This window comes from Salmo salar, chromosome ssa01 (genome assembly GCF_905237065.1).
Source record: "Salmo salar chromosome ssa01, Ssal_v3.1, whole genome shotgun sequence".
Lineage (NCBI taxonomy): Eukaryota > Metazoa > Chordata > Actinopteri > Salmoniformes > Salmonidae > Salmo > Salmo salar.
Window position 1 is genome coordinate 37,983,090 of NC_059442.1, and position 20,748 is coordinate 38,003,837.

The 20,748-nt window shown below is 45.4% G+C and overlaps 1 protein-coding gene across 6 annotated transcripts in view; it reads left to right on the forward strand.

The window, feature by feature from the left end:
* The window catches only part of npas3 (neuronal PAS domain protein 3), a 341,058-nt gene that overhangs the window by 63,458 nt on the left and 256,852 nt on the right, over window positions 1-20,748 (forward strand). For all 6 annotated transcript variants that reach the window (XM_045717645.1, XM_014194380.2, XM_045717646.1 and 3 more), the window contains one exon: window positions 18,056-18,154. In XM_045717645.1, the coding sequence (XP_045573601.1) occupies window positions 18,056-18,154 (99 nt within the window). The remainder of the gene's footprint in view (window positions 1-18,055; window positions 18,155-20,748) is intronic.

Genomic DNA, 20,748 nt, shown 5'->3' on the forward strand with positions numbered 1-20,748 from the left:
AAGGGCAACAGGGTTTTTAACTGATTCAAGTATTTTCAGCCAGATCCTAATTGGTATGTCGAATGTTATGTTCCTTTTGATGGCATAGAAGGAAGGCTCTTCTTGCCTTGTCTCTCAGCTCGTTCACAGCTTTGTGGAAGTTACCTGTGGCGCTGATGTTTAGGCCAAGATGTGTATAGACCATTTTTGGAACACCATTATTTTGGTCTTACTGAGATTTACTGTCAGGGCCCAGGTCTGTCAGGGCCCAGGTTTGTCAGGGCCCAGGTCTGGCAGAATCTGTGCAGAAGAGCTAGGTGCTGCTGTAGCCCCTCCTTGGTTGTTGACAGAAGCACAAGATCATCAGCAAACAGTAGACATTTGACTTCAGATTCTAGTAGGGTGAGGCCGGGTGCAACAAAGCATGAGAAGACTGCCTTTGTTTTGGTTTGTTTGTTTGTCAATTAGGGTGTGCAGGGTGAATACGTGGTCTGTCGTATGATAATTTGGTAAAGAGCCAATTTGACATTTGCTCAGTACATTGTTTTCACTGAGGAAATGTACGAGTCTGCTGTTAATGACAATGCAGAGGATTTTCCCAAGGTAGTTATTGGGGTCAAATTTGTCTCAACTTTTGTGGATTGGGGTGATCAGTCCTTGGTTCCAAATATTGGGGAAGATGCCAGAGCTAAGGATGATGTTAAAGGGTTTTAGTATAGCCAATTGGAATTTGTTGTCTGTATATTTGATCATTTCATTGAGGATACCATCAACACCACAGGCCTTTTAGGGTTGGAGGGTTTTTATTTTGTCCTGTAGTTCATTCAAGGTAATTGGAGAATCCAGTGTGTTCTGGTAGTCTTTAATAGTTGATTCTAAGATTTGTATTTGATCATGTATATGTTTTTGCTATTTGTTCTTTGTTATAGAGCCAAAAAGATTGGAGAAGTGGTTTACCCATACATCTCCATTTTGGATAGATAATTCTTTGTGTTGTTGTTTGTTTAGTGTTTTCCAATTTTCCCAGAAGTGGTTAGAGTCTATGGATTCTTCAATTACATTGAGCTGATTACTGACGTTCTGTTCCTTCTTTTTCCGTAGTGTATTTCGGTATTGTTTTAGTGATTCACCATAGTGAAGGCGTAGACTCAGGTTTTCTGGGTCTCTATGTTTTTGGTTGGACAGGTTTCTCAATTTCTTTCTTAGATTTTGCATTCTTCATCATACCGTTTATCATTGTTGTTAACTTTCTTCGGTTTTCTATTTGAGATTTTTAGATTTGATAGTGAAGCTGAGGTCAAATATACTGTTAAGATTTTCTACTGCCAAGTTTACACCTTCACTATTACAGTGGAATGTTTTGTCCAGGAAGTTGTCTAAAAGGGAATGAATTTGTTGTTGCCTAATAATTTTTTGGTAGGTTTCCAAACTACATTCCTTAGCATTTCCAAACTACATCTATAGCATTTCTTAATGTTACTCAGTTCCTTTGGCTTTGATGCCTCATGATTGATTATTGCTCTGTTCAAGTAGACTGTGATTTTGCTGTGATCTGATAGGGGTGTCAGTGGGCTGACTGTGAACGCTCTGAGAGGCTCTGGGTTGAGGTCAGTGATAAAGTAGTCTACAGTACTACTGCCAAGAGATGAGCTATAGGTGTACCTACCATAGGAGTCCCCTCGAAGCCTACCATAGACTATGTACAGACCCAGCGTGCGACAGAGCTGCAGGAGTTGTGACCCATTTTTGTTGGTTATGTTGTCATAGTTGTATCTGGGGGGGCATATGGGGGAGGGAATGCTTTCACCTCCAGGCAGGTGTTTGTCCCCCTGTGTGCTGAGGGTGTCAGGTTCTTGTCCGGTTCTGACATTTAGGTCATCACAGACTAGTACATGTCCCTGGGCCTGGAAATGATTGATTCCCCCTCCAGGATGGAGAAACTGTCTTCATTAAAGTATGGGGATTCTAGTGGGGGGATGTAGGTAGCACACAGGAGGACATTTTTCTCTGTTGAGATCATTTACTTTTGAATTTCTAGCCAAATGTAAAATGTTCCTGTTTTGATTAATTTAATGGAGTGAGTTAGATCTGCTCTATACCAAATTAGCATACCCCCTGAGTCCCTTCCCTGTTTCACACCTGGTAGTTTGGTGGATGGGACTACCAGCTCTCTGTAACCTAGAGGGCAACCAGTGGGTCCGTCTCCTTTATACCAGGTTTCTTGTAGGATGCCAATGTCTGTATTTCCGATTTTTTTTTATGAAGTCCAGGTTCCTGCTCTTTAGGCTAAAGGCAGATGACCTCAGGCCTTGGATATTCCAGGATGAGATAGTGAAGACTTTGTGTTCCATAAAGTGTCCAATGTTGTTGGTCGTGTGGTTTGGCCTCAGGCCAGTAAGTGTGAGCACAGCCTGCTGAGCATCTGGTACATGCCATTGGCTTGGGTTAGTGTAAGAGTGGGGGTTGGGCCTGTTTACCCGCTCACAGCCTGGGCGTATGTGTGACTTCCATGTTGAGGCCCTCTTTGCGGGGGTGGGGTGCATGGGGTGGGAAGGAGGGGCATAGGTCTGATCTGAGGGGGCCAAAAAGGGGTGTGGGCATGGTTGACTTGGGGGGGGGGGGGGGTGTTGATTGGTTGGGGTGGGGGTGTGTACGTGGCCGGTGGTGTTGTGGTCTGGATGTAGGTACTCTCCTCGCTGGTCTGTGCGGGGTGTCTATTGATCTGTTGTCCCTGTGTTGGGGCTGCGTTTGAGAGCGATGTCCTTTAGAGTACGGGCAAGGTGGGCACTGCTGCCTTGTATAGGTGGACCTGGTCATAGAGGCTGTTCAAGTCCCGGATGGAGTTGTGGGCCAGGAAAACATTTGGTTTTGAGGCACAGTCACGGGAAATACTTGCGTTTACCCGCTGTATGGTAGCAGGGTGGAAGTCTTTTCGTGGTAGCAGGGTGGAGATAACCACTTGTGCGTTGGGGAAAGTAGAAGAAGCTTTTTCAATCACTCCCTTCAGTGCTGTGGCCACCCTTTCCTGATGTGTTCTCAGGTCGTTGGTGCCTGTGTGTATTATTATGTGGCTAGGTGAACCTAGTTGGTCCTCAGACAGAAGGTCTAGGGCGCGCTGAGTGTTTGGACACCAGAGTTCAGACTCCGTTCCCTTCATCCGTCAGAGCAGATTCATCATGCCTCTGGCACTCCCCCCTCTCTTGCCAGCCATTCAGATTAGTCCTTATAAAGAGAGAACCAGAGCAGAGCTGTGTTGCCCACAGGGAGAGCTCTAACTGACCGTGACTGCAAAATGCTGCTCACCCAAAGTTTTTCTGCTTTCCAGACGTATTGCTAGGCAGGGCTTAATTATATGTATTCTTTTATCTTTGTTTATGGAACATGTGTGTCCAATAAGAGTTGTCATCATATGAGGAATGGAGGAGAAGGAGAGAGAGAGAGAGAGAGAGAGAGAGAGAGAGAGAGAGAGAGAGAGAGAGAGAGAGAGAGAGAGAGAGAGAGAGAGAGAGAGAGAAAGGAAGGGAAGGGAAGGGAAGGGAAGGAAGGGAAGGGAAGGGAAGGGAAGGGAAGGGAAGGGAAGGGAAGGGAAGGGAGTCCTCTTCTTTTCTCCCCTCTCCCCTGCTTGGTCTTGCTTGCAGTTGTTTGGCAGAAAGCCTCATCACTATGTCAACACAGTAACACTGAAACACTGGGCTGTCCAACAGCAGCTTGCCCACCTCTCTCTCTCTCTCTCTCTCGCTCTCTCGCTCTCTCTCTCTCCACTTCTCTCTTCAACACATTACTTCTTGACCAGAGGTACTGTACAGCTCTCTGTTCAACACAATGCTGGACCAGGACCAGAGCTACTATAGAGCTAAGAGGTTTTGCTGGTCAGCAGGGCCCTAACAGAGGCCCAGGGCCCACAGCTTTCCCTGGTCAGTCCATGATGTGGCCCTAACGATAGGGTCTCTTCACTCTTCACCCAGATTTGAGTGGGTCTGAGGGAGATGGCTGGCTGGCCTGGCTGGCTGGTGCCGCTGATGCTAGCTGATGCCAGATCTGGAGCTGTTACTTTGTCACTGGCAGCACTTCACCAGAGGTTAATTGGTTATAGATAAACTGTTTTGTGCTGGCCATTGGTCAAGATCTGACACATTCCTGATCTGTTTCCAGACTCTGGATAATAATAATAACGTTTTCTAGAAGACTAGCTTCCATTGCAGTGCACCTGGCTGGTTGTTAGGCTTCCTTCTCCACCACTCTGTGAGATGTTTGTTCTAACAGAGAGGATGTGTACCTTCTGTAATCTCCCCAAGTGGGGAGAAAAAAGGACAAATCATTTGATTGGTATTTTATTGTTCATTAGTAAGCTTAATACACCAGAAGTAGTGACAAGTTGGTTGTGTCAAATTCTGGTTTGATCTCTGTTTGTTGTGACACGAACCCACAGAATCAATTCCCAGATGATGAAAGCAGCAGTCTGCGCCAGAGTTGTTCACTGTTTCCACATCTCTGCTGCAGCCTGCAGGGCCCTGACACGCACTCTCTCCTCTCCTTCGCTCTCTAAATCCTCTTTATGCGGTTTCTTTCTGTGTATAATCCACAATTAAGGTGAGATTGCAGACCTTGTAGTTAATACTATGGCGTGGTGCTCCAGCATGGGGGAATATTTTTTATATTTTTAGAAACTGTAGCTACCAGCGATGCAAAGCAGGAGGAAATTGCAGGTCTCAGATGAATTGTATGTGGTGGCATGTTTTATTAAAAGGTTGTCAACAAAATGAGCAAGGAGACTTGTTCTAGAACCTTTAGGCTACTTGTATTCTGCTGAGCTAGTTTTTATCACAAACCAGCAATTACATGTTAAAATGTAAATGGTTTGTTGTCAGCAGAGCTGCAGTTGCAGATGTAGCATCTTAATTTGAGCCAGTTTGCTACAGCAGGAAAATAATCCTGCAGCAACAGGACATTTGAATTATTATGTGGATTGTAATTAATGGACATTTTTTTTGTAAGGTTTGATACAAGTCTGAAATTTCAAAGTGGAAATTACAAAACCTAAACAACACTACGTTTTACATTTATTCCATTGCAGGAAAGTTCTCCTCAAATTAAGATCTTACAACTTATGCATTGTGTTACTGAAAAGGGTTAACTGTCAAATGCCTAATTGTGTTTGTATGTTCATCAGAGGTGTTTTAATACCTGTCAGAACCTCTTTTCACTATCTCTGAGAATAGTCTACATTGTTGAAACACATTTAAAAATAATTTAAAAAATCACAATTTACTTTTTGTTATGGTTGCGCTATGTAAACATGACTTAAATCTCAGCCCACTTAAAACGTTCAACATTGAGGCTAGTCAGAGTCAGTAAGGCTGATGTGCAGTAAGGCTGATGTGCAGTAAGGCTGATGTGCTTATATCACTCTGCAAAACTATGTCAACAGACTATTATATCCTCCGTCAGATAACGTCACGTCGGATGAGATACGGTCACATTCTCCTCAGGAGATCAGATGAGAAGACAGCCTACGGAATTTCGTCAGGGGGTTCTTTCTAGTGGTCATCAGCTGTAGTCTGCTGGTGGCAGGGAGGCTGTAGGAGCATTACTGTGTGACTGGCTGCTGAACCTGCAGGCTGTCTGTTCGTCGGGTGATGAGGCTGAGAGACTGAGAGGAGGAAGCTGTTTCACAGGGAATGTCTAATCTGTGTGACTGGAAGTCATGCTGGGCACTGAGCACTGAGCATCCCTCTCTCTCTCTCTCAGCTCCAACACTCCCTCCCTTCCTTCCTTCTTTCCTTCCTCCATCACACCCATCCTGACAGTCTCCCTCTCTCTCTCCCCACCCCCTCTCACCAGCCCTCTCTCTCAGCTCCCTCCCTCCCTCCCAATCCCTTCCCTCCCCTCCTCACCCCCCCTGCTCAGGGAGCGCTTAAGAACCCCATAGCTCCCCAGCGCCGGTGTTCATGTCATTCACGGTCTCCGAGACATGTCGCTCCCCCCCCTCCTGCCTCCCCATCCAAAATAAACACGCTCGCCATCAAAGGAAGCTGATTCTAGAATTTGATAACATCATGTTCTCTTTGCAGAGAAACCATATAGAGCCATGCAAATGAATGGCCCTGACTGATTGGTCCTGGATATTTCAGGTGCTCTGAGCATCCCTTTCTCCTCACTCTGGATTGACATGCATAAATACAGTAATGCATAAATACATACGTAATATATGTTAAGGCATCTCCAGATGTTTTATTTTATGAGGGCAGGAACTTGGCCCTTTCTATCTAATCGGTTGCGGCAAAATGACACTCCATGCAAATGATGGTTGAGGTTGTTTGCCCTCAAATATTTCCTGTAAAAAGAAAAGGCGGAAGAGAGGCGATGAGATGGCACTCTAATTGGTGCGGAAGCTATTTGGCTGCATTCCAGCTGTATCAATTGCTTTTCTGCTGCTTTTCTCAAGTAATGGCTTGTAATTGTTATTCTTCAGATTTTATTAACGAGCTACAGACAGAGAAGCCTTGATTTGCTCCAGTAGCACACAGACAATAATTATAATGGCACCTCTACTTGACGTGATTTCAGAACGAACGCAGGCGGCACAGGACAATGATGCAGCTCAGCTCCCTGATGCAGTCAATGACCAAATCTTATTTTCCATCTCTTCCTCCCTCCCTCCCTCCCTCCCTCCTCCCTCCCTCCCTCCCTCCCTCCCTCCCTCCCTCCCTCCCTCCCTTCTTCCCTCCTGCCGTGACTGACACTCTCCCAGAACCACTCTAGCCTTGCTGCATCGCCCTGCAAATCAAATATGACAGGGAATATTGTTGGCATAATGGAGAATCGCAGGAGAAAGTACCACTGTACACAAACAAATAGCTCAGGGCTTAATTGAACATCGCTGCCTCTGACCTGGACACAGCCACAGGTCCAGGGTAATAGACCTAGTAGTATTCCTACTGCTACAGATAGAGATAGGTAGTGTACTGTACTGAGCTGGGCGGCAGCTGTGGTCATCATCTCTCGCTCTCTCTCTCTCGCTCTCTCTCCCTTTCTCTCCGTTTCTCTCTCTGGCTCTCTCGCTCACTCTCTCTCTCTCTCTCTCTCTCTCTCTCTCTCTGTCCCGCCTCTCTCTCATTCCCTGTCCCCCTCTCTCTCCCTCTCTCGCTCTCTCCCTGTCCCTCTCTCTCTCTGTCTCTCAGTACTTATACATCTAGAGTCAGTGTTGTCACTATTTTGAAGTACCTCCTAATAGTAATTATTAGGAAATTCAAAGTAATGTTTTTTTTCCTCTGTGCATATTGTGAAGGCACAAGTTGTGGTTCTGACAGATTTATCGTGAATTGTCCCCTGGAATTCAATATGTATTTACTGTATTTTCGGCATAGCTCTATCTGCATATCAGACACTTCACACTTGAATATTACTTAAATATTATTTGAAGTCGCTCTTTCAAGAGCAAGGCAGACAAAGCTAGAGAGCAAACAACACTTCTTTTAACTGGGTTTTGTTTTTGCCGTCTGTACTGCTTTTGTCACGTCTTAGAACTTTCAAAAGTTGGACTTTCTTTTCAACAGTCTCTCCTCTGAGTTTTCTCTCCCTCCTCCGTGACTGAGTTGAAGGAGGAGGAAGGACTGAACTGAAGTCTCTTTCTCCTATCTCTCTCTTGCCATCTCTCTCTCTGTGGCTGCTGCTGTCTTGTTTGAATAATGGTTGTGATCATTTCCCCCAGTCCAATAAGAGAGTGTGGTTGAGGCTGAGTAAACAGCCTGATTGGCTGCTGAAGGTCAGCGTGACCGCAGGTGTCACAACAGTGAATTACAACAATGACAGTCACAGAAGAGGGCGATATCTCCTTATTCATCCCTCCTTTTTCATCCCTCCCTTTTCATCCCTCCTTTTTCAATCCCTCCTTTGACTTAAAGGAATGAATTATTCTCAGTCAAGAGTTAATTACACATTAAGCAAAAATGATCGTATCTCCTCTCTTTAACACGTATAACTATTTAAATAGGATTCATTTGCTAGGTTAAAACAGACTTTCCATTCCTTGGAGGAGAACAGAATAGCAGAATATTTCCTAGTATTGGTTGTTGTGCTGCAGTAAAATGGGACTTAAGTCTAGCCTCTTCTTAATCATGACACATTGTAGAGCTGGACGACGAGAGGAGCATGAACCTGATCTTGTGTCGCATCGACTTTCATTATACAACAGGCATTACAATTGGAAACCAATTGACATGACATGTTCTCTATCGGTCGATGCTGTAGTCTTTCATCACAGAAGATGTCAAATGAACAGTCTTGAGGTCTCGAAGTGGCGTCGGCAAGTATTTCTGTTTGCAGATTGAAGTCAGTTTGCCAGTGTTTACACCGCCTGATTCTCTGACTCCTGATGCCTGGGTTTTCAGACAGCGCCACAGACAGAACCAACACAACCTACGGATCACTGGGGTGTCTATCAGACTACCTCCCCATCTCAGACGCACTGTATGACTCACACACACACACACACACACACACACACACACACACACACACACACACACACACACACACACACACACACACACACACACACACACACACACACACACACACACACACCCTTTGGCAGTAGCAATCACAGTGTCTCTGTGCATACTGGAAGTGGCATCTCTAAACCCATATTTGACATTCTCCGCAGTTGAGCTAAAACATTTAGGAAGAGAAGAGAGACACTTTGGTTGAAGGTATCACTCTAACCAAGTACTGCTGTTTCACCCACTCAGTGACTGACTGGCATCCTTATGATAAGAGCATGTAAGGAATGATGCCATTGTCTTCTTTCTACAATACAGTGTTTACCAACCATATGGATGGGTTTTAGGTGTACCAATGGCTGCCTTCTCTCCCTGTGTCTGTACATGTCTGTACATGTCTGTACATGTCTGTACATGTCTGTACATGTCTGTGCACGTGGTACATCGCCCAAAGGAGATGACCACAGAAAAGGGCTTGTGGGACATTGCTTTCCAAGACTATTTTGTTGCTGACTAAGTAGTGGTGGTTTCCTGTTGTCACAGCCAAGGAGAGGAATGGTATCTCTGACTACCTCTGCCTTTGTCCTCAGCCCAGCGCTGTGGCCTGCAACCAGCAGAGTGTGTTTGTCAGTGCATGGGTGAGTGAATGACAGTGTTGTGTAGAGATGGCTTGGCCCTCTGTCTCTCCGGTGCAGGGCATTGTGGTGTGCAGACTGTGCAGGTTTGATGTGGAGCACTAGACTGTGGTTAATCATTCAGCCTCTTAGCTGTGAACCTGGGAGGAGACCAGCTCAGGAACCAGAGGAGGGACAGTCAGGGAAGTGACAGCCATCAGACAGCTCTCCCAATACTGTTGGGATTGAGAATGCAAAGATATTTATCCTTTCATCACCAATTAAATGCCATTGAACATTTAAAATGGTGTCACCATGCAAGGGATTTATTGAATATTGGAGCCCTTCCACCAATGTGCCGCTGATATCCATGAAAGCCTTTCTCTCTCCGACACAATTGCACATTCCTGTATAATTCATCTGAACAATTCCTGAATGTGACAGTAGTATCTAAGAGCCTATCCACTCCTCCACTCTTCAGGGTTTATACACTCTGTGATGGTCTGTCAAGTACCACTAAGAGTCCCAGTTAACAGCCCAGACCCCTCGGATGAAATATATTACAGTAATACAGCGTTCACTCACTTCAACTAAATGTCAGAGCAACCTTTGCCTAACAAGGATTTGGATTGGTGAAGAGTAGAGTAGCGTGGTGGTCACTATAGAGGAAGTCTAGAACGTCTGCATAAAGCAGTGTATGATCTGTCCTGTGTGGTGTGAAGGGGAAAAGTGAGTGTGTGTGTGTGTGTGTGTGTGTCCTTGCATGCGTGTGTGTGTGTGTGTGTGTGTGTGTGTGTGTGTGTCATACACTACAAAAGTATGTGGACACCTGCTCGTCGACCATCTAATTTCAAAATCATGGGCATTAACATGGAGTTGGTCCCTCCTTTGCTGCTATAACAGCCTCTGCTCTTCTGGGAAGGCTTTCCACTAGATGTTGGAACATTGCTGTGGGGACTTGCTTCCATTCAGCCACAAAAGCATCAGTGATGTTGGGCGATTAGGCCTGGCTCGCAGTCGGCGTTCCATTTCATCTCAAAGGTGTTCGATGGGGTTGAGGTCAGGGCTCTGTACAGGCCAGTCCAATGGAGGTGAGCTTTGCACCACTCCAGCTGACGCTTGGCATTGCGCATGGTGATCTTAAGCTTGTGTGCGGCTGCTCTGCCATGGAAACCCATTTTATGAAGCTCCCAACAAACAGTTATTGTGCTGACGTTGCTTCCAGAGGCAGTTTGGAACTCGATAGTGAGTGTTGCCACTGAGGACAGATGCTTTTCATGCGCTATGCACTTCAGCATCTGGCAGGCCTGTTCTGTGAGCTTGTGTGACCGTTGTTGCTCCTAGATGTTTCCACTTTACAATAACAGCACTTGTATTTGACTGGGGCAGCTCAAGCAAACCAGAAATTTGACGAACTGACTTGATGAAAAGGTGGCATCCTGTGACGGTGCCACGTTGAAAGTCACTGAGCTCTTCAGTAAGGCCATTCTACTGCCAATGTTTGTCTATGGAGATTGCATGGCTGTGTGCTCGATTTTATACACCTGTCAGCAACGGGTGTGGCTGAAATAGCTGAATCCACTAATTTGAAGGGGTGTCCACATACTTTTGTATATACAGTGCATTCGGAAAGTATTCAGATCCCTTGAGTTTTTCCACATTTTTTTACGTTACAGCCTTATTCTAAAATAATTAAAAAAAAAAGTTGTTTCATCAATCTACACACAATAGCTCATAATGACAAAGCAAAAACATATTTTTTGACATTTTTGCAAATGTATAAAAAATTCTAAACTTAAATATCACATTTACATAGGTATTCAGACCTTTTCTCAGTACTTTGTTGGAGCACCTTTAGCTGCGATTACAGCCTAGAGTCTTCTTGGGTATGACGCTACAAGCTTGGCACATCTGTATTTGGGGAGTTTCTCCCACTCTTCTCTGCAGATCATCTCAAGCTCTGTCAGGTTGGATGGGGAGCGTCATTACACAGCTATTTTCAGGTCTCTCCAGACATGTTCGATCGGGTTCAAGTCCGGACTCTGGGGGGGCCACTCAAGGACATTCAGAAACTTGTCCTGAAACCACTCCTGCATTGTCTTGGCTGTGTGCTTAGGGTCGTTGTCCTGTTGGAAGGTGAACCTTTTCCCCAGTCTGAGGTCCTGAGCGCTCTGGAGCAGGTTTTCATCGTGGATCTCACTGTACTTTGCGCCGTTCATCTTTACCTCAATCCTGACTAGTCTCCCAGTCACTGCCGCTGAAAACATCCCCACAGCAAGATGCTGCCACCTCCATGCTTCACCGTAGGGATGGTGCCAGGTTTCCTCCAGACGTGACGCTTGGCATTCAGGCCAAAGAGTTCAATCTTGGTTTCATCAGACCAGAGAATTTTGTTTCTCATGGTCTGAGAGTCTTTTGGTGCCTTTTGGAAAACTCCAGGCAGGCTGTCATGTGCCTTTTACTGAGGAGTGGCTTCTGTCTGACCACTCTACCATAAAGGCCTTATTGGTGAAGTGCTGCTGAGATGGTTGTCCTTCTGGAAGGTTCTTCCATCTCCACAGAGGAATTCTGGAGCTCTCTCAGAGTGACCATCGGTTTCTTGGTCACCTCCCTAACCAAGGCCCTTCTCCCCCGGTTTACCCAGTTTGGCGGGCGACCAGCTCTCGAAAGAGTCTTGGTGGTTCCAAACTTCTTCCATTCAAGAATGATGGAGGCCACTGTGTTCTTGGGGACCTTCAATGCTGCAGAAATGTTTTGGTACCCTTCCCCAGATCTGTGCTTCGACACAATCCTGTCTTAGAGCTCAACGGACAATTCCTTCGACCTCATGGCTTGGTTTTTTCTCTGACATGCACTGTCAACTGTGGGACCTTATATGTAAATTTCCCACCCAATCTACCTACCTCATCCCCATACTGTTTCTATTATATTTCCTTTTCTGCTCTTTTGCACACCAGTATTTCTACTTGCACATCATCATATGCTCATTTATCACTCCAATGTTAATCTGCTAAATTGTAATTATTCGCTCCTATGGCCTATTTATTGCCTACCTCCTCATGTCTTTTGCACACACTGTATATAGACTTTCTTTTTTTTCTACTGTGTCATTGACTTGTTTATTGTGTTATTGGCTTGTTTATTGTTTATTCCATGTGTAACTATGTGTAGTTGTTTGTGTCGCACTGCTTTGCTTTATCTTGGCCAGGTCGCAGTTGTAAATGAGAACTTGTTCTCAACTGGCCTACCTGGTTAAATAAAGGTGAAATAAATAATAATAATAATAAAAAAGAATAATAAATATAGACAGGTGTGTGCCTTTCAAAATCATGTCCAATCAATTGAATTTACTACAGGTGGACTCCAGTCAAGTTGTAGAAACATCACAAGGATGACCAATGGAAACAAGATGCACCTGAGCTCAATTTCGAGACTTGTAGCAAAGGGTCTGAATACTTATGTAAAGAAATGTTTTTTAACATTTTTAACACATTAGCATTTTTTTTCTCGCTTTGTCATTAGAGGGTATTGTGCGGAGATTGATGATAAAAAAAAGTATATTTTAATTCATTTTAGGATAAGGCTTTAACGTAACAAAATGTGGAAAAAGTCAAGCGGTCTGAACACTTTCTGAATGCAGTGTAAAGTGGAGCTTTGATATCAGGGAACGTTAGACCCTGCCTGCTGGCTGGATGCCAGGACTCATGTAGTGGTTAAATATTCAGTGAGACAGACAGACAGCATACAGAGAAGATATTCCCTCTCTTTACACAGTGAATGATCTACTAGCTTGGAGAACTGATACACTTGACATTCTAATGTAGTACATAGTCGCAACATGCCCTCGTGTTGTACTCTACATTTTGTAGTTAATATATTTCTTAGACCAATTAAATGGACGAAAGTTCGAACGTTTTGAACTTGTCTTCCTCCATACTATACTTAATTATACTCACTAGTCTTACCAATTAATTATACATTTTGATGCAGTGCATGGCTCAACAGTAGCCTAACCATAATGTAGGTCCCTTGTGTATTATTTGGTAGGGCAATTAGTTACATTACATGATAAGTTTTATGTGGGGAGAGTTTCTGTTATGCTGAAATCAGACAGCCCTCTCCCCCTTGGGGAAGCTGTTAACTCCCCTCCAGCCCAATGAAGGGTTAACCACATAGTCACAGTCGATGGCCTCCCTACGTAAGATTGATCTCCTCCACAGCGCCGTGCAGCATGGAGAGGGAGAGGTACTATGGAGGTGTGGTTAGTTAACTGGTGGAAGGACTGTGTTTATGTAATAGTCTGGCGGTACAGGGAGAGAATTTACCTGTAAATGTCACTCACCTCAGTCCTCCAGATGACATCGATAAAAGGCCTTTTAAATCAACTGGCTGGCCCCAACCACCCGATCCTGGAGTCAATATAAAGTCCCAATAAACATGTCAGCCAGCCAGAGGAGGGTTGGGTTCTGAGGAGGGGCTGGGACTTCCTCTGGGGTGGGGTGGTTTCATATTGGGAGATGGTCCCTCCTCCTGTGTGTGTGTGTGTGTGTGTGTGTGTGTGTGTGTGTGTGTGTGTGTGTGTGTGTGTGTGTGTGTGTGTGTGTGTGTGTGTGTGTGTGTGTGTGTGTGTGTGTGTGTGTGTGTATGGTTTAACAGCGGGATGTTGCTCTTCCTGGGGTCTGACCATTCTTATTCATCAGCCACTTACTACCGCCAGGCTCCAGCAAATATCTTTTCATCATCACCGCAGAACCCAATACACCTCTACTCATGTCTGGCTCAATGGGTCTCTGTGCTCCTCTACTCATGTCTGGCTCAATGGGTCTCTGTGCTCCTCTACTCATGTCTGGCTCCATGGGTCTCTGTGCTCCTCTACTCATGTCTGGCTCCATGGGTCTCTGTGCTCCTCTACTCATGTCTGGCTCCATGGGTCTCTGTATCCTCTCCATAGGTGCCAGGTTGTTGTTGTTTCACAGTGCAAAATAGCCTACAATGTTGTCCCCCTGTCTTGTCAATGAATGACAGGTTTGAGGAAAGTGTTTCTCAGCAGGGAGTTTGGTTGTTTCCTGCTGCATGTCTCTGTTGAAGACTGATGATGCAGACCTCGTTGGCTGGATTTTTATTTTGTTTGTTTGTTTGTTTGTACGTCGCTCACCGATTCTGATTCAGCCCTTTGATTTGAACCCCTTACCTCAGAGGAGCAGAGAAGAGATGTGCCTGTTAACACATTCAGGGGGCTGGAGAGAAAGAGGAGGAAAGGGAGGGTTAGGAGAGGAGAGGAGGGGAGGATAGGATAGGAGGGGAGATGAGGGAAGAGGAGAGGAAGAGGGGAGGGGAGGGAAGAGGAGGAGAGATAAGGTGAAGAGAGGGTAGGAGAGGAGGGGAGGATAGGAGATGAGGGAAGAGGAGAGAAGAGGGAGGGGAGAAGAGGAGAGATAAGGTGAAGAGAGGGTAGGAGAGGAGGGGAGGATAGGAGATGAGGGAAGAGGAGAGAAGAGGGAGGGGAGAAGAGGAGAGATAAGGTGAAGAGAGGGTAGGAGAGGAGGGGAGGATAGGAGATGAGGGAAGAGGAGAGAAGAGGGAGGGGAGAAGAGGAGAGATAAGGTGAAGAGAGGGTAGGAGAGGAGGGGAGGATAGGAGATGAGGGAAGAGGAGAGAAGAGGGAGGGGAGAAGAGGAGAGATAAGGTGAAGAGAGGGTAGGAGAGGAGGGGAGGATAGGAGATGAGGGAAGAGGAGAGAAGAGGGAGGGGAGAAGAGGAGAGATAAGGTGAAGAGAGGGTAGGAGAGGAGGGGAGGATAGGAGAGGGAGGAGAGATAAGGTGAAGAGAGGGTAGGAGAGGAGGGGAGGATAGGAGATGAGGGAAGAGGAGAGAAGAGGGAGGGGAGAAGAGGAGAGATAAGGTGAAGAGAGGGTAGGAGAGGAGGGGAGGATAGATGAGGGAAGAGGAGAGAAGAGGGAGGGGAGAAGAGGAGAGATAAGGTGAAGAGAGGGTAGGAGAGGAGGGGAGGATAGGAGAGGGAGGAGAGATAAGGAGAGGAGAGGAGAGAAAGCCCCACCATCCACCCTTGCAGACCTCATTCACACAGAGAAACAGAGGCATGCGGTGAGCTGATCAGGATGAGGATCATGCTGCTGTTTTGACAAAGAGCCATCATGGCTGGATAACAATCCTCCAACAATCCTCCAGTGCTTTCTATATCTCTCTATCCACCCAATGAGCACCACTAGTGTTATGCCTCACTGCAGAAAACCCCTCTGGTGCCAGGATAGCTATGGTTCTGACCTTCCAGGCTTCCTACCCCCTGGTCCAGCCCAGGAACACCAAGTAAACACCAAGCTCCAGTCCCCTAGCAGTAAGACTAGATCACCTGTTTAAATCCAGACTCAGATATACAGTATATGCAGGGGATTGTGGATTTTCGACCTGCATGTCAGAAGTTAAAACATGTTGAGAAAACAACTAAAGGCTCACAGGTGCTTTGGTCAATTGCACACAAGGTCCAACTGAAATGTGACTTCCTCTTCAAACCCAGCCCCTCCGAAAGACGCACAGTTCCATTTATTTGGGAGGGGTGCGGGGGGGGGCTGCCACACTGGGCGCCCGGGAGCTGTTGTTGTGGGGGGGTTAAGTCACTTGCTCAAGGGCACAACGGCAGGCAATAGCCAGCTCACTTCCCACCAGTTTTTTCCCGTCGGACTTGGGATTCAGACTGGCAACCCTCTGGTTGCAGGCCCGACTCTCTAACCGCTAGATTACCTGCCGCCAGAGTGGAAACAGAGAAGGAACAGTGGTGTGGTATAAAAGTGACATGTTTTCAATCACATGGCTGATTCTTAGGAAATCGTCTAAAGGCCACATTGGAACATTTTATAGAGTAGAATGGGGCTGGTGGGATTCGTTTTCGCCCACGTGAAAAAGTGTATAATTTCAACACAATGCCGGTACAGTGTGTAATATAGTCAGCCTTGAAAAATGGTCCAAATCTCCCATCGCTGTCTGCAATTTACCTTGTGGCCTTGAAACCACATCTATTGTGCTGTTTTTTGTGCCATTCAGGCCAGATAGTGTGTCAGTGTGCGTGTGTGTGTGTGTCTTTTTGTAGTTTCATTCAGTGTATAGTGGCAGTGGTGGTGGCGGCTATTGTGGAGCATATTGCACTGGCTGACATTACCCATACCTGCAGGGAATAAATTCTACTAAGTGACATGTGGCTTGCAGACGTTTGTAAATTGCAACGCATCAATCTTGAGGGAGATAGCTGGCTAGCTAGCTAGCGAGGGCTGTACAGTGCAAGTGACGCTCCCGGAGAGTGCTCGTGCCATTTCTTTCCTGTAAACGCTTCCTCCCCCTTCGTAGTGAGACCATTTCACTCAAGGTATCTGTTGTTTTATAGGATGGTGTGAGGAGGTCCTTAAAGGGGTACTTTGGCAATGAGACCCTTTATCTACATCCCTAGGGTCAGATGAACTCATGGATATTATTTTATGTCGCTGCGTCCAGTATGATGGAAGTTAGAGGTAGTTTCGCTAGCCAACGCTAACTAGTGTTAGCGCAATGGCTGGAAGTCTACGGGTGTCTGTGATTGTGATCGTAAGAGAGAGTCGCACCTGTCTTTTCTAATGTACTGAGTTGGACTAAAGCAGATGTATACCAGACAACAATGACATGACAATATATCTAAATACAATTAGTATGTGCCTTTCCTCAATATTCCTCTGTAAATTATACTTCATCAAAAATCGAATGAAAACCAGTGTCTATAAATCAATGACTCATTTTATTTTACACTATATATATAGTCTCTTGAAAATAGGTGCATTTCAAGCAAACTGATTATCCCTGAGTCCTGTTCTATACTAACCAAATAGCGTTTCATGGTCATGCTCAAAATAACATCTCCTAAGCCCATACATACCAAGAATAGTGTAACGTGTGCTCTGAGATTCTGGTAGCTAGTTCAGGTAGTGTTTTATTAAATAAACGTAACGCAATACAAAACAAGAAACCACGAACGCACAGACATGACACAGGAACAGAAACAATAACGCCTGGGGAAGGAACCAAAGGGAGTGACATATATATAGGGAAGGTAATCAGGGAGGTGATGGAGTCCAGGTGAGTCTGAGGATGCGCAGGTGTGCGTAACGATGGTGACAGGTGTGCACCACAACCAGCAGCCTGGTGACCTAGAGGCCAGAGAGGGAGCACACGTGACAAATATGAAGTCAACCTGCCAATGAAGTGTCTTAATATCCATACAAAATGTTGCCGACAATGTCAGTGTTTTGCTGCATGGTACTTACTGTATCTAATGTTCACCTACACCTCGACGCAGTTCACTGATTCGCAGGGCATATGAACAATCAAATACTATATCAGTTCTGACAGTCACTCTTTATGGGTGTGTAGAATTCCAAATAATTCCCTAAAAAGATAGTAACTTAATAAATTATTCTTATTATTATTATTAGTAGTAGTATACTTTTGACATGTGATTTGTATTACTTTTCCTGACATCACCGCATGAGAGTCTGAATTTTTGAGAGAATGTGGCTCCACAGAAAATACCCTTCCCTTGGTTATATGGTTCCATGTGACTGAATCAACCCACCAACTTCACACACCGTGTTTTCATGTAACTGTTGGCTGGAAATGATTGCATGCTTGCGTACATTACATGTTCTGTTGTGGTACAGTATCGTTTAGCAACACCATCATTACTGAATACTGTGAAAAAAGTGACACATTTCTCTGTAACTTAAATGAGAACTGCATCTTGTCTCTGACTTAGATCAATATGTGTAATGAATGATCTTTGTGGACTTTGAGGGGGGAGGATAGAGGGGCTCACACCAGAACCATATGCATACATGTATAGACAGTATATGTATGGCTCTGCTCCATACTCTTCTTCTCTCCTTATAGGCTTTAAGAGATTTTCACGTTGTTTCTCCACAGCGACCCTTACTGGGAGAGGCCTGCTAATACCAGCTCGTGTTCAGCCTCTAGGCCCAAGACACTCCACCTTGGAGGGCAACAACATACCTCATCGCCATGGTAATTCCATCCCTTTCCCCCTTCCTTCCTTTCTCTGCCCTCCCTTCTTCCTTCTGGACAGGGGCAGACCACAGCTCAGCTGCTACACATACTGTTACAATACAAGCGAACTCTCTATCTGGTCTGGTTAGAGAGACAACATGGTTAAGGATGCCGGCTTGTGCATAAAATGATAACTCCACTTTACTTAACCCAAAATGTAGGCCTAGATGCACTTGGGTATTGCTATCCTTTTTTTCAATGTTAGCTTCTGTGGTTTTTAAATGTGGTCAATTAGAAAAATCATGGTCGCTTCTGAGCAACACATAATGACATGTAGAATTAAAAATCCCCCTGGATGCTGTGTTGTAATGTTCTTTATTTTTTGTACAGGAACTATTTATGTCATTTTGCTTTTTATGTCATTTAGCTTTTGCTTAATGTCATTTTTGACACTGAGTTAGTAGATCTAAGGGGAGTTAGCTATGTTTCTTCTACAGTAGGTAACTACAGTTCAAATGAAGGATCCCTCTCTTCCTTTGCCATCCAAAGACAATACAGTATGTAGACAGTCATACTCTAATTAAAGCTGGAATTGTGGCTCCGAGCATTGATCAACAATACACCTCTCAGAGAAACACTGACTGTCCCTTTATAACGCAGGGGAGCCTGTTCTGTGTTATCAAACTGGGGGAGATAAAAGGCTCCACAGTGGGTAACTAGTCAGTGGCATTGTGGGAAGTCAACTTTTGACGTATTCCTCTGGCTTACAGCTTCATAAGAGCATCTTTTCATTTCTCCCCTCTTTCATTTGTAGTAAACGAGCCAGGCTTACACATTAGGAAATGAACATGTGGCATAATTCCTCTAGCTCTCAGATGGATTCCATCCCTCTCTCCCTCTGACGTACAGCACAGGGGCGACGGCAGGATTACTGTCGGCCTGAATAAAGGGGATTTATGTAACGCTTTGAGAAAAAAACACTTCTTAATAGGTCATTACAGTCTGTGTTTATGATTAGCCTACTCTCAGGCCTGGATCCCTTTATGTGCTGTCTCACACACACACACACACACACACACACACACACACACACACACACACACACACACACACACACACACACACACAGGCCAGTATACTGAGGGTCCAGATGAATACAGCACACCTCGGCCTTTACTTTCTTCAGCTCCTCACTTTCTCTATCAGGCTACTGAGAGTAGTGGCTCAATTTAGCACTAGCAGTATGGCTTCTTAGCCAGGCTAAGTAGTGGCCAAATTCCAGCTGAGATGAAGAGGAACACTGTGTGTGTGTGTTGCTTTAAAGTTGTGTATGCCATGTGGTAGGTAGCTAGGTTTAGATGGGTTTTTCTATGCTGATGAAGGTAGGCCCCATTCTGCCACCATGATTAGTTTAAACGGCGCCTGAACGTACGGGCCGGACAGCGTGTGTGTGTGTTGTAAGCGGTTTGCAGCACAGGATGAAATTGAGATAAATGGCTGTGGGTGAGAAGGATGGCCACTTCTTCCCCGAGCAGGGCCGAACAGGGCTGCAGCGGCCCAGGTTCCCCCAGCACACCTGTCTCTTCTCGTTTACCAAGCGCTCTGAGGGGAGCTAGCAGTTCACTCCACTTGCCCCTGATCCCCGTCTCAGTAAGCCCCGTCCCTTGCCCCCCACCCCCTTACTCCTTATGTGCTGCTTGGCACACAAACACACACACACAAACACCCCTTGCCCCTAGATAACAGCACACAAGGATTGAGCTATATACCTTGATGAGGTGTGGGAAGATCAGGATGAGTCTCTCACTGTCTGTGTCACAAGTACAGATCACCAATAATACACTACTATACAGTTAGGGCTGAGGAGCATCCATGTTGGCCCTTAGCCTAGGAGTAAATGTTGCTGTACATGAGATGGTAGAGATGACGCTGTCTAGTTTATTCTATTGATGGACCATAAATGAAGCTTTTATAGGTACAGTATACAGTTATTCATTATTACATCCCATTCAGAATGATCCTTGGTCTCCAATTTTCTGTTTGCCTGTTTTCACCTTACTGACAAGGGCCCACAGTATGATATAACCGGCTACCTCTTCCTGCGTTGTTTCTTAATGCCATGTCTGTCCTAACCCCAGCTCTAGAAACCAACCTTATGTTGTGTAAGAACCAAGTGAAGCTACCGATTAGAGTAGGAGAAAGAGCGAGACCGGCCTGCAGACTGGAGTTTTATATACCGTGTGGCAGGTGGCCTGCTTTGCCTAAGGAATCTCTTTAGGGCATGACAGCTCTGAAAACACATAAATCCTTCCTCCTCCCCTCCCCTCTTCCTCCCCTCTTCCTCTCCCTCTCTCTTATCTCACATTCCCATTGCCATGGGGATTCTTTATGCATGCAGCTGCAAAACTTCCATACTCCAGGTATAAAACTCGAACATAGCAGCTGTTCCTTTACCCCCAAACCAAATATAAAAGGAGACTTGAAAACCAAGTCTGAAATAGCTTTCCAGGTGGGAGAGTGGAAGTGGAGTTTTAGCCAGAGCATGTCAGGGACCAAGCTGTGTGTGTCTGTTTGTGTGTGTTTAAGTGGTGCCGTTTAGACACTCGTCTTTT